Source organism: Phaethon lepturus, unplaced genomic scaffold (assembly GCF_000687285.1).
Source record: "Phaethon lepturus isolate BGI_N335 unplaced genomic scaffold, ASM68728v1 scaffold51913, whole genome shotgun sequence".
Classification (NCBI taxonomy): domain Eukaryota; kingdom Metazoa; phylum Chordata; class Aves; order Phaethontiformes; family Phaethontidae; genus Phaethon; species Phaethon lepturus.
In genome coordinates, this window is record NW_010532279.1 from 58331 (window position 1) to 73495 (window position 15165).

At 40.6% G+C, this 15165-nt stretch overlaps 1 protein-coding gene across 1 annotated transcript in view; it reads right to left on the reverse strand.

The window, feature by feature from the left end:
* The window catches only part of EBF2 (early B-cell factor 2), a gene marked incomplete at its 5' end in the record, with an annotated part of 140776 nt that overhangs the window by 34351 nt on the left and 91260 nt on the right, over positions 1–15165 (reverse strand). The window contains one exon of the mRNA XM_010284777.1: positions 2395–2476. Coding sequence (XP_010283079.1) covers positions 2395–2476 — 82 coding nt within the window. The remainder of the gene's footprint in view (positions 1–2394; positions 2477–15165) is intronic.

Sequence of the window (15165 nt, forward strand, 5' to 3'; positions counted from 1 at the left end):
TGATTTTGGTACAAAGATAAAAGCAAGGCCATACTTTCTCATACACGAGAGGCATGGCGGGTGGATGGGCTGAAGGAATGAAGGCATTCCATCAGTAACCATGTGGCTGCTGTAAGACTCCTTTCCGTTTCCCTGTTCGATGTTTCACTGGAAATTTGAAGCCGTTTAGGCTCTATAACCGTTTTGGGTGTGGAGAGACAAAGGTGAAATGAAGAATAAGGCTGATACTGGAGAGATTTCTGCCAAAAAAATTAGATCCAAAATCCTCCTGCAGTTCAGCACCTGATGAAAATCTCAGATTTTAATTTCACTCGCCATAGCGAGGGGGCAGCTAGCATCAGACTGAAATCAGATCTGAATTTCTTCAGTGTTCAGGTGTGTTTGGATCCAGAATTTATATCGTGGCTGTTTGGCTGTTACAACCGATATGATTTGTAATATGGCAGTGCCTGGAATCCCCAGGTGCTAATCAGGATACCCTTGTGCAAGATCTTTTACAAACTCGTAACAAAACAAAGCAAGAGACTGTGTATTTATGTTGCATTACATTCCACAATCAGCTATTTTAGCTGGCTCTAAGAGCTAACAAGTTTACATGCTATAAACTGAGTTTTCCTTTACTCTCGGATTTTTTAACATTCTTGGCAGATGATACACTAATTGGTGTTTTTTCTTTATGGAAATGGCCACTTAAAAAAAAAAAAAAATCAGTATAAATTTCCTAACAATGAGCACCTCTTTTTTCTCATATCTTGTCATCTCTAAAAACACAGAATGAAGAAGTCACTGTAGTCTTTTTTAACTACTAGTGAAAAAAATAAAGTTGGTCAGGAATTTATCTTTAAATTTATTTCTGCTCAAAACAAAAAAATTCGTAACTTTTCTATTTTTTGCCTAATTTCTTTAAAATTTTTGAAGCTTTCCGAAGCTTTCATTTTGCAGTATCTCTCTTAAAAGTTGAGCTGCCTTTTTTTTTATAAAACTATACCTCCTGTAAATTTTTTGTTGCTAGTAAAAGTAAAAAAAAAAAAACCAACACTTGTCTGCAATAACATGTTTTGGTGGAAAGTTTTAAACAACTCTGTAAACTCCTGTGGAGTTTAAACTTCGTTTACAGATGAGGAAACTGATGCAACTGCCCAAGCAATGAAACATGAATTGCCAAACCTAAGGACGTCACCTTCCCGCTACAAGTCTTGTGGGTCTACAAGAAAATCACAAATCCCTCTGTCAGCTGAAATCCTGCGTGTATCAGGGATGTGACACAGCGAAGGGACAATAATAACACGCAGTACCAGCATTTACAAGGACCGTCCCGATTTTCCTCAGTAGATTTCAAAGGCTCTGGCCGGCAAAGCGTACACGCACTTTCTCAAAAGCTCTCCTGAATCAAGACCACAAAGTTTTACCAAGGTGAGCAGCCCCGTTTGGAGAGGTGGGAATATATACTAAAAGAAAGGAAAGCGGCTCACCGAAGGTCACCCAGCAAATTAGTGGCACAGTCCAACCGTCTGGCCCGCAGTCCTGTACCCCTGCGCTAGACCATCTGCGCCAGAGCTGGCTCTAGCACCGCTTCCCCAGAGCCTCCTCTGCCGGGCCACCTCCCGGGCCGCGCGGAGCCTGACACGGACCCACGACGTAAAAGGCCTGGGCATGCCGTTCGCATCCGTGTGAGGGCTGAGTTACAGGTAAAATACTTATTAAACATAGTTGCTTCAAAGGTTAGAGCGTGAAAGATGGGAGAGCGTGTCTGCCTTTCTCCTCACCAGCGACACACCTCACCTCCTCCTGTGTTTTTATTAGCTGGTATTCACAATACATCAGCGACAGCTATGATGAAACCAGTGGCAGATTTTGCTGCAAAGCAGCTGGGTCATTGTCCCCCGGGTCCTGTTGCTTTTCTGCGTGAGATCTTAAAGTGACCATCGCTATTTTGGCTTCTTTTTTGCAAGAAGCTGAAAGGGAGGGCATGAGAGAGTTAAAAGGCAAAAGCGATGGAAAGAGATAGGGAGTGGAGGGAAATGAGGAGACTGCTTGTGCACCACGTACAGAGCTACTTTGAAAAATTCTGAGGCATCTAAGTATCACAAACATGATCCCTGCTGTGGGCAGCTGTATGTGCGAGTGCTTTGCCCGAGGGTGTCAAATCAAATATCCACCGCTGGTTGGTACAGTACATCACTTCCCCTTGGGGATTCAGAGTGGAAAGGGAGGAAAAAAGGAGGGGGAAAAAAAGGTTTAAACACAACAAATGGAGAAAAACTTCAACAGTATCTGATAAGGCTTATCATATACTGTCGTCATATTTATTATGAACAATGTAGGAGAGAGGAGAACGAAAAAGAAAAGAAGAAAAAAAGCAGACAGGTTAATGCTGAGCCTTGTAAGACTTACCTGGAACCGCCTCATATCTCTTGGGTTTCCTGCTGTTTTCAAACAATTCTGATTGCACTTGAGAAAAAATTTTAAGAAGAATCTGGAAAGATAAAGAACCATGTCACTTCTATTAACCTTAACAAAACACATGCTGTTATATTCTGTTCTAAAAAGTAAGCGTGGTAGTGATTTACATGATATATCAATAAAGCAGGACTGTAAGAACTTAGTAAAACAGAAAGAAAATAAACAAAACCAAACTGTAACAAACAGAAGTTTAAAAAAAATCAGGTAAAGTACTACCAGTGTGACTGTAATCCATGCTGAGCTGGGCTGTTAGCTGGTGTGAGCCAACATATCTACTCCGATTTATGCCAGTTCCTCACTGCATGTTTGACCACACAATTTTAGTCTCTTTCTTTACCTCTCCCTTGCATACAAAGTCTTTGGCTGTCTGAAGGGATTTTCCATGAAACAATATAGAAGGATAATGCTATTGTAAAAACGACAAAAAACGACAGGGCAACTCTGAAGCAGATAAGCCTTGAAACTACTTAGAATGTAGTAAAAAACACAGAAACAAACACAGCTCCCAGAAGCAGCTGATGAGATTTCATCATGTTTTTAAAGATTTCAGTAACTGAAGCAGAGAAGCAGAACCGTCAAGAGTCCAGATTATCATCTTACCCAGATTTTGAGAGAGGATAACAAAAACACAACCTGAAGTACTACATGACAGCTCATGCTGTCCGAGCAGATAAACCTATTACCACTGTACAACGCTCTCGTGCCAATTACTTTTGCCCTGTCACATATGCCTATCTTTATGTGTTGTTATTCTGCAGAGTTTAGCTTGTCATATGCACAAGTTGAATCTTCAGCATGCTTGATTGTCTTACCCAGCACTATGCACTACAGCATATAGATTTTACACTTTAGAAATACTAGGCAAGCATTTTTCTATAAGCTTTCCCACAAAATTTTGTGTCAAATCCAGGGAGGAGACAATTCATCCCTTTGTTATCTGATTCATCTGATTAAATTTCTGAATTTCAGAGGTAAAGAAAACCTATATGAAAAATTGTAGTTGTTGGATTAAAAACAAAACAAGCGTGTCTTCAAAATTCGGACCTAACAGGCAAGAAATTTTTTTGGCATCCCCTATCGCAAGTGAAAATATTTTCTGTGATTCTTTTCATTTCCATTTGTCGGACAAAATGGGTTTAACTGCAACAATTAAAATAAAAATCAACAACAACAGAGACTTTAAGATAGGTTTAGAAAGAAAAAGACTTGGCTATAAGAAAAAATAAATAGTTCAAGAATTGATTTAGAATACAAAGAAGAATTTATTTATTTATTTCTCTTGCTGAGTGCTTTCCTTAAAAAAAAAAAATCCGCTTTTGCAGTAAGTTAAAGTCCCAGGTGAGCCAGGCCTATTTCCCTTTCTGTTACTATGACAACGATTTTTTACCGCAGTCCCTAAGTCCCTTCAGAACTCACACATTCATGCCTTGAATTAGAACTTTAAAGGAGAAAGATGTATATTTCCTAGGGTTTACCAACAACAACCGCCAAAACAGTCCTAACGCAAGACAATAAAGCAGAAATCCGCTCTGCCTTCTTATTGCTACTTGCTTTGCGCCACTTACATCACGGTATTTCTCTTCCATCTGCCCCCAAACGTACAAAGAAATATCGAAGGATCTGATCCATTTATATGTTGCTTGAACAAACAAAACCCTTCGAAACCTCACGACAATTGAACCCACAAAAAGACCCAGATAATGTCATATAAAATGACTGTAACAAAGTACATCCTTCCAGTGAGCTTTTTAAATTAAAAAGGTCCTTTTTTCCTTAAATCTGTCACAAACATTTAAAAAAAAAAATCTAAGATATTTATTTTCTCTGCGTGTGCATTTTGCAGACTGTTATTTTTATCTCTCTCGTTCCTTCTCATTTACAACTTCAAGAGCTCTCTGGTTCTTCCTCGGCACAGCGCAGCGTCCTGCGGCGGTCTCTCTTCACGTCGGTACTCAGGTGGAGCAGGAGATGGGTCGGTGCTCGGCTGTCAGAGGGCAACGTCTGCGAACAGAGCCCTGCTCACCTCCCGGTATTCCGAGCTAGAAATCCTACAGAACTTCACTCAGGAACAGCACTACCTAAATATATTCTATCAAATAAGTCTTATTGACTCCTCATGCAAAAACCCGTGACCTCTTATTTGAATGATTCGGTAAGCAAGATTTTATCTGTAAGAATGTTTTCAGAAGGAAAAACGCTGTGCATGCCAGCACGCTCAAAGATTCACAGGAGAATTTGAGCCAGAAATGTTACCCACAAACATTCCTTTTTATCCTGCCCTCTTCTTACAGATACGGAAAAATATTTGCAGACACATAAACAGCTTATGTTACTCAAATCTACCTATGGAAGGAAAAACTGAAGAACGGGACCAAATTATATAAAGAAACCAAGGCAAGTGACTCTTAGGATGAGCTGCTGACTAGCTGACTGTTTTGGGGATAACTGCAAACAAAAAGCCACAAGTAGCTGTTACTTTCAAGGAAAAAAAAAAAGATCAAATTAATCGGGAAAACGTCCAGTTACCTTTTAAAATTTTTTAAATCCTTGCATCTCTATTCGTCTAGATAAGAAACAAATGCTCAACACAAACTAAAGAAAATCAGAGCAAAGCAAGGTGTCTGGAAGAGAACTCGCTGTGTCAACTGAACTGACTTCGGGAAGAGCTAAGATGCTGCAGTAACGCATGTTACACAAACCCCTAAAAGGCAGATACAAAAAGGTACCAATTCTAAACCTGTGTTTAACAGTATCCATGACTGAACTTTGCAGTACTGCATGGCAATGAACTAAATTCTTATTTTCTGCTAAATGTCTCCAGAAAATTGGGGTTCAGATCCCCAGCAAATATAAACCATCAGGGTATGTGAAAATTAGGTTCGATTTCAATTAGATCTGTGCCGGTTCATACCAACAGATGTATTGTCCATTAAAAGTACACAGAAAACAAATGTCTCCTTTCTCTCCGAGCTGTCTGCCTCCTCCAAGGTGCAGAGCACTTTCATCCCTCACCGACTGTTTTGCAAGAAACACCATTCAGCATGCAAACGCACGGAGCTGTAGGGTATTTAGCCAGGATATTTAACCAACAGCAATTTTGGGAGTCCCACTTGAGACAACCTAGAGGTGCCTGGCTTTCTGGAACTGCTGAGCAGCGGAGCTGCTGAAAATTGTGCATTTTTAAGATATCACAAATCGGGCATCAGTAATTCCTCATCCCACTTTTGAAAGTGGTGGCCTTGGGTTTTAGTACTTAAGCATTGTGGCAGCGTTCCTATACATTGCCTGTGCTAAGACGACTGAAGTTTCTTTGGAGCTCACTGGACATGCTGCACTAAGACAGTTTTCCCTCCCGTCACCCCAGATTTACATTTAGCTTTATTTAGATGCACACACAAGGATTTTTATCTTTCCTCTAGTTGAACCACATCTCTCTTTTTCTCCTTTCAGTTTCTCCAGCCAAATTTTAGCTGCAACTGGGCATCTGCATGAAGTTACTTGGTAGGTCGTTTATATATACATATATATTTTAAGTGGTTGCGTCTGGGAAAGGCATTAATATTTATTGCAGCATTAGAATAAAAATTACTTGGGGGGACCAAAAAGGAGGGAAGGTTTAGCACTAAATGAAGCTGATTTAGGGGTAACAGGAGAATTGCAGAAAGGCTTTATTAATTTTTAAAAATGAGAACCTTTAGCCAGTTTTTGGCCTTAACTCATACATACATCAAAAAATAAAAACCAGAATTTCAAAAAGTTAGCTCATTTTCATGTTTCTTAGCCGGCCTTTGTTCCTTCCCAAGGATGGCGTTAGCTATGAGTTTAGCAGATAACTCAGATTCCAGCCAAGCAGAGAGAGCGTGGCCCAGTCATCTCATAGATCAACATCTAAGGGCGCTGGGGGAAACCTAAATACTTTTGAATGACTGCCACTAAAAATTCTGGCATTGCTATAGAAAACCTGATGACCTTAATGCATAAACATAAAATTAATTAAGATATAACTCTCGACTTATCCTTTTTTTCCTATTATCTCTCTCATACAGTTGAGCTTTCTATCGACAGACCAATACACTTGCAAAGGTCTCCAAAATGCCACCTTAAATATAATTCCCGTTTTAAGATTTAGAGAGCGTTTTTTAAAAGTTATTGCTCCTCCTACCGGGAGTTACCACCATGCTGAGGAGTTAGGCTGGGGAATCAATTTAAGCACCCCTTCTTCACTGCAGTACCAAGATAGCTGTGTTATCTCAACTGCTCTCCGGCAGCACCACGAGCAATCCTCTCTGACTTTCTGGGAAGCAGACCGGGAGCGCTCATATAATCCATAATGCAGTTGAGAGGTGGCAGAACACCCCTGCAGGGGACTGTCAACGGACAGGGAGAAGGGTAAGGGTAAGGCCTTGCACCCCTCAAGCCCTTTCCAAAGCAAGTGCTGACCCACCTGAGGTTCTGTACCCACCTGAGGCAACTTAAAAATGTGGCTAGAACCAGAAAGCATGTTCCGTACCTCTGAGAATGTTTATCCTCCATCTCAGATGATTGAGAAGAACCTTAATCAAATCCTGTTGGAGTCAGAAAAAAAAAATCTTTCTTGTGCCTTCAACAGGACTAGACAGAAGCCCTAAAGAGCAGTCCCACATGCAACAGGTGGTGTAGTTTTTAAAGAAAACATTAATGGATTTTTTTAAAAAACCCTGCCACAAGACCTGGGACTGATTAGTCTCACCACATGGAACCACAGAAATTGATAATATGCTTTGCGCTTTTATAGCGCCATTCAATGGGACTTAAACTTCAATTAATTCTGCCTCACAAAACCCCTCTGCAGCAGGTGGTGTAACTCACCGTCTTACAGGCAAAGATGCCAGGGCCTGGAAACTGGGAGGGAATTGCTCCCCATCACATCGCAGGTCTGCCGCAGAGCTGGGACTAGGACTCCAGTCTCCTGACTGCTGGTTCTACATCTTAACTAACCTTCCTGCCTGTATCAGCAATAGTGTGGCCAGGAGTAGGGAAGTGATTGTGCCCCTGTACTCGGCACTGGTGAGGCCGCACCTTGAATACTGTGTTCAGTGTTGGGCCCCTCACTACAAGAAGGACGTTGAGGTGCTGGAGCGTGTCCAGAGAAGGGCAACGGAGCTGGTGAGGGGTCTGGAGCACAAGTCTTATGAGGAGCGGTTGAGGGAACTGGGGGTGTTCAGTCTGGAGAAGAGGAGGCTGAGAGGAGACCTTATCGCTCTCTACCACTACCTGAAAGGGGGTGGTGGCGACGAGGGTGTTGGCCTCTTCTCCCAAGTGACTAGTGATAGGACAAGAGGAAATGGCTTCAAGTTGTGCCAGGGGAGGTTTAGATTGGATATTAGGAAAAATTTCTTCACCGAGAGGGTGGTCAGGCATTGGAACAGGCTGCCCAGGGAGGTGGTGGAGTGGCCATCTCTGGAAGTGTTCAAGAAACGTGTGGATGTGGCGCTTCAGGACATGGTCTAGGGGACACGGTAGTGCTGGACTAATGGTTGGACTTGATGATCTTGAAGGTCCTTTCCAACCTAGTGTTTCTGTGATTCTGTGATTCCTATCCACCTTTCGTGCCTTCTTAAAATACAGGTACAGAATCAACAGATGCAACATTATTTTTATCTCGTGAGCAGCCTCTGGATACACTTATAAAACAAACGTAAGTATTCACCCTTGTAAAGCAAATGCCGAGATAATCCTGTCTTGTTTGGGTGACTGCAGAATTTGGATTTGTGGCCTTAGTCATTTTTTGGTGTGAGAACGCGCCTTCCATCTAGTATGATTACGTTTATCAGCAAATCGATGCTACAGTCTAATGAGAATATAAAGATATGGTGGCATTCTGCTTAAATAATTAAAGTGCTTCCAAAAAGAAAAAAACAGAAGCTGTTATTAAAAATATCTTTGCTCCAGTTAAACAATATTAAGTTTAAATACACTATGATTAGAACTATCATTACAGTGAGAGCCTGACTCCAACTCCACCAAAGCTAGGAAATTCTGAAATCAAGGTCTCCCATCCTCCCCTTGACTCACCGATGTGTGTCTTGGCATTGCAAACTCTGAGATAAGTGTGACAAGTAACCCCACCCGATGCCACAACACGACAAAGTAGTCAGCTTTGCTTGAAATTTCTTCCTTTCAAAGGGACTAGGTCAGATTTTGCACATACATTTGAAGGTCAGTATTTAAAATCAATTAATTGCATTTATTTGATATCCTCATTTTGATTTTAATGAATATCACAGTAGAAGACTTCTTTATAATCTGAATATTTATCTCTGGAGTAATTTCGTTCTATTATGTCCGTGTGTACTATTAGGGAGCTGATGAGAAAATTTCCTACTCTTTTCCAGCAGTTATTGTCAGTGTGGGATCAGGCATTGCACAAAGGCATTCTAAATGAACATACACCTTATACTGCATGAGAAATGAGTGAGGTTATTACAATAATCCAGAGTATTTATATGATACTCCACAAACAGCAGCTAATTAATCTTCACAAAACTCCTGTGCATAAAGTGTGAAGCCAGTTTAACAAATGTGAAAACCAACATATGTAGGTCAAAAGACTTTTCTGAGTCTATCAGAGATGTACTGTGAGGGAAGGGAGCAGGAGTCAGATGATACGAGGTCCCAAGCCTAGGCCAGGAGGAGCTGGCTGTTCATTTGTCACTTGTTTTTTAATAGAAAGACTCCAGTTACACCAAAAAACGCACATGAACATTATGCGTGCTACTCCTGCCCCCAACAACATCCTCACTCGCTGAGGGGAAAAACGAGAAACACGCCTCTATCCTCTTGCCTTAATGCAAAGTAATTTCTTCAGTTAAGGCACCACCGATCTGGTTAGACTCTTCTCCAGCTCCAGACTTCCGTGTGCAGAGGACAACCAGACTATGCAAAAGAATTCCTCAGCCTTATGTGAGAGATGAGAAAGGTGTATGCAGAGCTAAGGGAGATGGAGTAAGTGATCCTTCGGGGTGCCTTCCTCATAAATTTCCATGATTCTTCTTTTTACGCTTTCACCTATACTTTCTGCCACATACAGCCCTTTACATTGCCATTACATCTTTCTCCTCATCTCACCTCTTTGATTGTCTCTCAGCTTCTAGGCACTGGTCCTGACCCCTTTTCCTGTGCTGTACATCTCTTTTCCAGCTTTGAACAGATGCTTGCCAAGGTAACGTCCGCTTCCGCAGAGGTCTAGAGAGCGCGCTTCAGGAGTAACTGCACTGATGTTAGCAGAATTGTAATGGCAAAAGTGAAGCTGGCTTCAAGATGTGAGGCTTTTGTGTATTTGTACTTTTATTATTAAATCAAGGTGGTTTGGACCAAAATCTACAGAATACAAAGATCCTTTGCACTGAGGAAAGTCTAGATCAGAAGTTTTCTGTTTAGGTCCATCTTTATTATTAAATTAATATTTAATCAATCAATAACAGCATGCTCATTCCAAGATGCTAGCAATGCAAAGCATATGAAGACATGCAGATCAGATAAGTGTAATAGAGAACAGGTGGAATTAGTGCTTTTATTTTAAAAAAGGAGAGAAGCTCAAAAGAGACTTTAAAATGCCACAAGGTGTTGTATCCCTCGAATAAATTGGAAACATCAGATAATTTTAAGTATCAAAACAACAATTCAGTTTTCCAAAGCTAACAGTCCATTGTCGTTTACCAGCATCCACTGTTTAACATCCTGCTTGCTTTCTTCCACACTTAGTCAATCACCCTAATTTAGATTTTAAGTTTAGAGTTTAAGTTTTTATGTGGGACCATTATTTAGGGCCTCCTTCTCTATGCTTAGTATTCAGACCTGAAACACCACCTAGAAACTCCGTAGGAAGGCAGACTATTACTAGTAAGTGATTTGCACAGTCTCTAGCTCAGAAAAGTTAACGCTAAAGATGGATATGAAAACGAACGAAAACAGGTTAGTGATTCAGCTAAGGTAGGCCAACAGATCAGACTACCCTAAAAGTCAACCTTGAAATTGCAGGATGGCAGTACCCATCTTAAAACTGCTTCTAATTATGATTTGTTTGCCATGCCAAGAGGGCCTAATCACACTTGGGGAAATAACGCTGGACGCAGTGTATTAAAGAAGATGCAGGATGAAAGTGCTGTATCCTGCATTTCAGACGGATCAAGAAAGAACATCGCACCCTGAGTCCACAGCAACAGTTGGACTTGAATTCATGCCCAACTCCTGTCTCATGCCTTAACCACAGAACAATTCCTCCTCAAATATCCCGTCTCTCTGCCGTCTAGAACATCGTATTTCTCTCTGCCCTATATCTACCGGCTTTTTTGAAGAGCTTCATTTCCAAACTAATTGTAAGTGAATGTAAACCTGCAATATGTCATCCAAACCCAAAACATGTCAGTAAATTTGATATTTATATTCTGTACATTTTCCACCTTCCGCACAATTTTCATCTCTAAAATAGATTCTGTTGCACTCTTCCTGAGTGGCAGCAGGCACACACATCCACAACTGCAATTCACACTCATTTGGTAAATGCTTATTCTGTCTTGCAAAGTGATCCCATTTTCAAGAAACAGGAGTTGGGGGAGAGTGCACTGCCGGTTATACAGACAGTCATTTCTCGGTGCTGAACGTAGTTATTTGGCATGGCCACATTTGCTAGGGAAAAAAATCTCCAAGGAAAACCTCCTTGTTTGTGCACTCTGATGAAAACCTGACACCATTAATGAAAATAATAATTGAACTCTATGGGTTCGAATTGAAAATGAAACACAACACTAAGAGCGTGTTTGTAATTGCAATTGTTCTCCAAAAAGTCTTTGGAGGACTCTCTGCAATCTGAGCAGTTTCCCTTTTCCTTTGGGTTTTCCTCCTTCCTCCCACACCAAAACTTTCCCGTAACTTAGAAGACAATGGCTAAAAGCTTATTTATACTGTAAGATCCATATTATTCATGCCATTTGGCACGCAACCAAATGCCATAGCATAATCAAAAGTCAATAGGCAGGGAGGTAATAGAGTAGAGGATTGGGCTGACGGGCTGTTGAAAGGGACGTTCAGATAATATTCCCTGGTTTATTACAGTATCTATGGGCTCCAACTGTGCTAAGCATTGCACGGTCACGTTGTGAAATGGTTATTGGAGAAAAGATACACAAAGGACAGGAGGAAAGAAAGGCTTTTGTACACATTTCACTGATGGGGAAGTCAGGGCACCTAGAAATGAAGCGACTTACCCCACAGCATAGATCAAGTTGCTCTTCCAGCCAAGAACCACACACCATTCCAGCAAGTCCATGTTTGTGATTTTAACTGTCTTTTTTTTAATAGTGACCAAAATTTCATAAAGCTCGTTGCCTCAGAACATAACACCCAGCAGGATTTTGAAAACATGGCCAAATTCTCCTTCATTCCACTTATGTCAGCCACAGCAGTACACACATGGTTTGGTGCTAGACTGTATCGCACAAACATAGGCCTGATGATGCTCTGCAATACCGGTTAATTCTTCATTCTTTGGTATCGCTTTGTCCTGATAGCTCTACACAGGTGCAAATTTAACTCAAGTTCTACTTTGCAAACCCTGTGGACCCTAAAAAGGCTTACACAGGTGTTACATGAGCACACAATCTGATCCCCACTCGTTTTTTTCCATACCCAGAGAAACCTGCAGTTCCTTTACCTTCTGACTCTTCTATCCTCTTACCCCGTCGCTCTCAAAAAATATCTGTCTATTGAGCCATGCTAGGCTGAGCAGTGAACACCAATTACACCAACAGCCTTTTCGCTGCTGCTGGGTCTGCTGGTTTTTAGTATTTCTGCCAGATGGCAAAGGCCAGCACAGAAAAACTCTCTACCCTGCACTTAACGCAGAACTTGGTAATAACGTCCCAGTGACTCCAAGAGCTCAGGAAGTTACACTGATGCGAATGTTAGAGACGGAACCAAGGTTAGGCACCTATTTTACACCTGCCAGAGTGGATATCACTCAGCTGAAAGCTCTCACTCACTTATGAAGGCAGGAGTATTGCCCGTCCCTGAAGTGTTTTTGTATAGAATAAACATGCATTCATTTGTTAAAGAGGCAAATTTACATCCCAGCAACTTGGGTCCGTACACATTTTGCCTCCTCTCTTTTCTGAGGTCTATTCAGTTGGTAGATTTGCACCTATTGTACTTCTGGGTCTAGTCACAGATGACCTTGAATCTGAGCATTGGTGTAACATTATATTCCTATGACAGATTTATAGATTGGCAGATAGGGGTGCATTCAGTGCATTCCTTCCCTAAGACAGGACAGCATCCAATGTTTGTTAGCATCATTAAACTAAAACTGACTTTTCACCTGCTCCCATACCATATGCAGCTGCAAATTTTTAAATTAAACTATGAAGCCATGCATAAATTTACATATATTACAGACTAGCCTCTCCATTTAACATGCAAATGTACTCCAATGTTTCAGAACACCTTCTGTCGCTAATTAATTTGCTGAATTATAATTAGACTAATCCTGCATAATTAATAAGCACAGATTTTTTTTTAATTTCTAAGCAGCTTGATGAGATCATTCACTTCCTTCTATAAACTGCTAAGTAACTGTTAAAAAAAATCTGGAAAGAACATATGTGAAAAGGTATGTTTGATGTCGCATACAAATTTAAACTAGCGGGCAAGCTTCAAGAAAGTCAAGATTAATATAAGTATATGCTTGAAGCGAAGAGATTGTCGGCACGTTATTTGCAGGGGCAAGGACCAAGATTTTTTGTGTCTTTTTTATTCCTTTCGCTTTTACCCATCGGACCTTCCAAGATCATAGACTGAGACAGAAAAGGATTACAGAACCGTATGTAGTATTAGGAGATGTTACGATATTAACACACCGCTGTATATCAAAACGCTCTCCCTGTACATGCTGTGTGTGGGTAAGCTCCTTTGATGGTATTTGGAATTGTTTTCATTTCAGCTGCCAAAACCAACGGAGATCATTCTAGTGAAACAATTAAGTGCTATTAGCACTGGATTCATTCTCTAATGATTAAAATGAAGGGTCTTGCTTTAATGTTGAAGAGCTTGGGTTCAGAAAAATTTCTATGCCAATACATTTTTTTAAATGTGCAGTGTTACAGGCCACATACTAGAGAGTCTACTCCTGATGCGCAAAGCAACCCTTGTGCATAAAACAGTCAAGTCCTAAGATCTCACCCAGCAATTTAATTGTGCAGAGAAAGAGGGAAAGAGCATCCAAAATATCACAGGATATTTTGCAAACAGGAATGCAACCAATAATATTAGTGTATTATATTTATAAACATATACACATATTGTCTGTAATCTCATTTGCTAATTACTACATTTATTTATATACTTTTTGACATATATTTCAGCTCGAGTGCTAACATCCTTATTTAGCCTTCGCTTCAATCTTTCTCAAATGCAGGACTCGCCAACATCACCGGGTGTTTGCTTCAATTGTGAGTAAGCAAAATCTGAAACAAGACCTCACGATTCAACCCAGACAAAGGAAGCAAGAAGAAAAAAAAATGAATTCCTATACTAGGAGATTGCTGAACCACTTAACGCCTTCAAGTGTGGCTTGTCTACTACAAATGATACACATAAAATACTTATCAGACACTTATGCCTGAAGTCTCTGTTGGTTTTTTATTAATTTGGACAAGTGCCCTTCTTCAGATAAATATATCTTTTACATACTTCGGCTCTACGTATCCATGCATAAATAGAAAACATAAAAGGGACCTGCTTACACAGGACAAGCTCTTGGCACTGTGTTCCAACCAAGCTGCTTTCTAGTATATCCTGCTGGACAGTCAAAGGGAAACCTTTTTTTTTAAAAAAAAAAAAACCAAAACCAACAACTTTTTTGCCCAACAAAGATTGGAAATTATCCTGTTGTGCTTTAACTCATTGTAGAGCTCCTCAGAATTAACAGGTGCTTGTGAATGGCACATGTTTAACAAAGACCCCTCTTTAGGAGAAGAAACACCATCTCGAAATTAAAAATATACGAGGATCGCACACTTGGAATCCCAACCACTCACGAAGCACAGCAATACCACGAGCCCTATTCGTTGTGGCAGACTACCATGGGGCTAAAGGACTCCAAACATGGAATAGCTTCTCTAACAATTCTGTTATATATTTATAGACAGCCCCAATATGCATTGTTTTCCTAATAGCCACTGCACACATCACCAGATGACAAGGGAAGCTAAAGAGGAACAAAATGAGTAACATAGACAGAAAACATCTTTCTGTCTCATACATCTCCATTTCTTATCTCTCCACACCCCAGCTCAGCAGACAGAAAAGATGCAATGAGTTAAAAAAAAAAAAATTAAAAAATACAGGATTTGGTCTGTATTTTTCAGTCCTCATTTCTGCCTGCACCTCATTTTAAGCCATGGATGAATTGGCCCAAAGATATATAGGTCACATGGCTGAGGCAGAAATAGAATCCGTATCTCCAGAGCCACAGGGCCGGGTACGCAGAGCAAGTGACTAAAATTCTTTAAAGCTATTCTTGTTTTGTCAGAGTTAAGTTACTTTGCAGCCACAGCATATGGCCAAAACCAATGTCAGCATCCACATCTTTCAGAAGATTTCTCATGTCCAGGGCTTCCTATCATTTCCCAATTCTTTGACCGTGGAATTTGCCACAGCTGATACGCT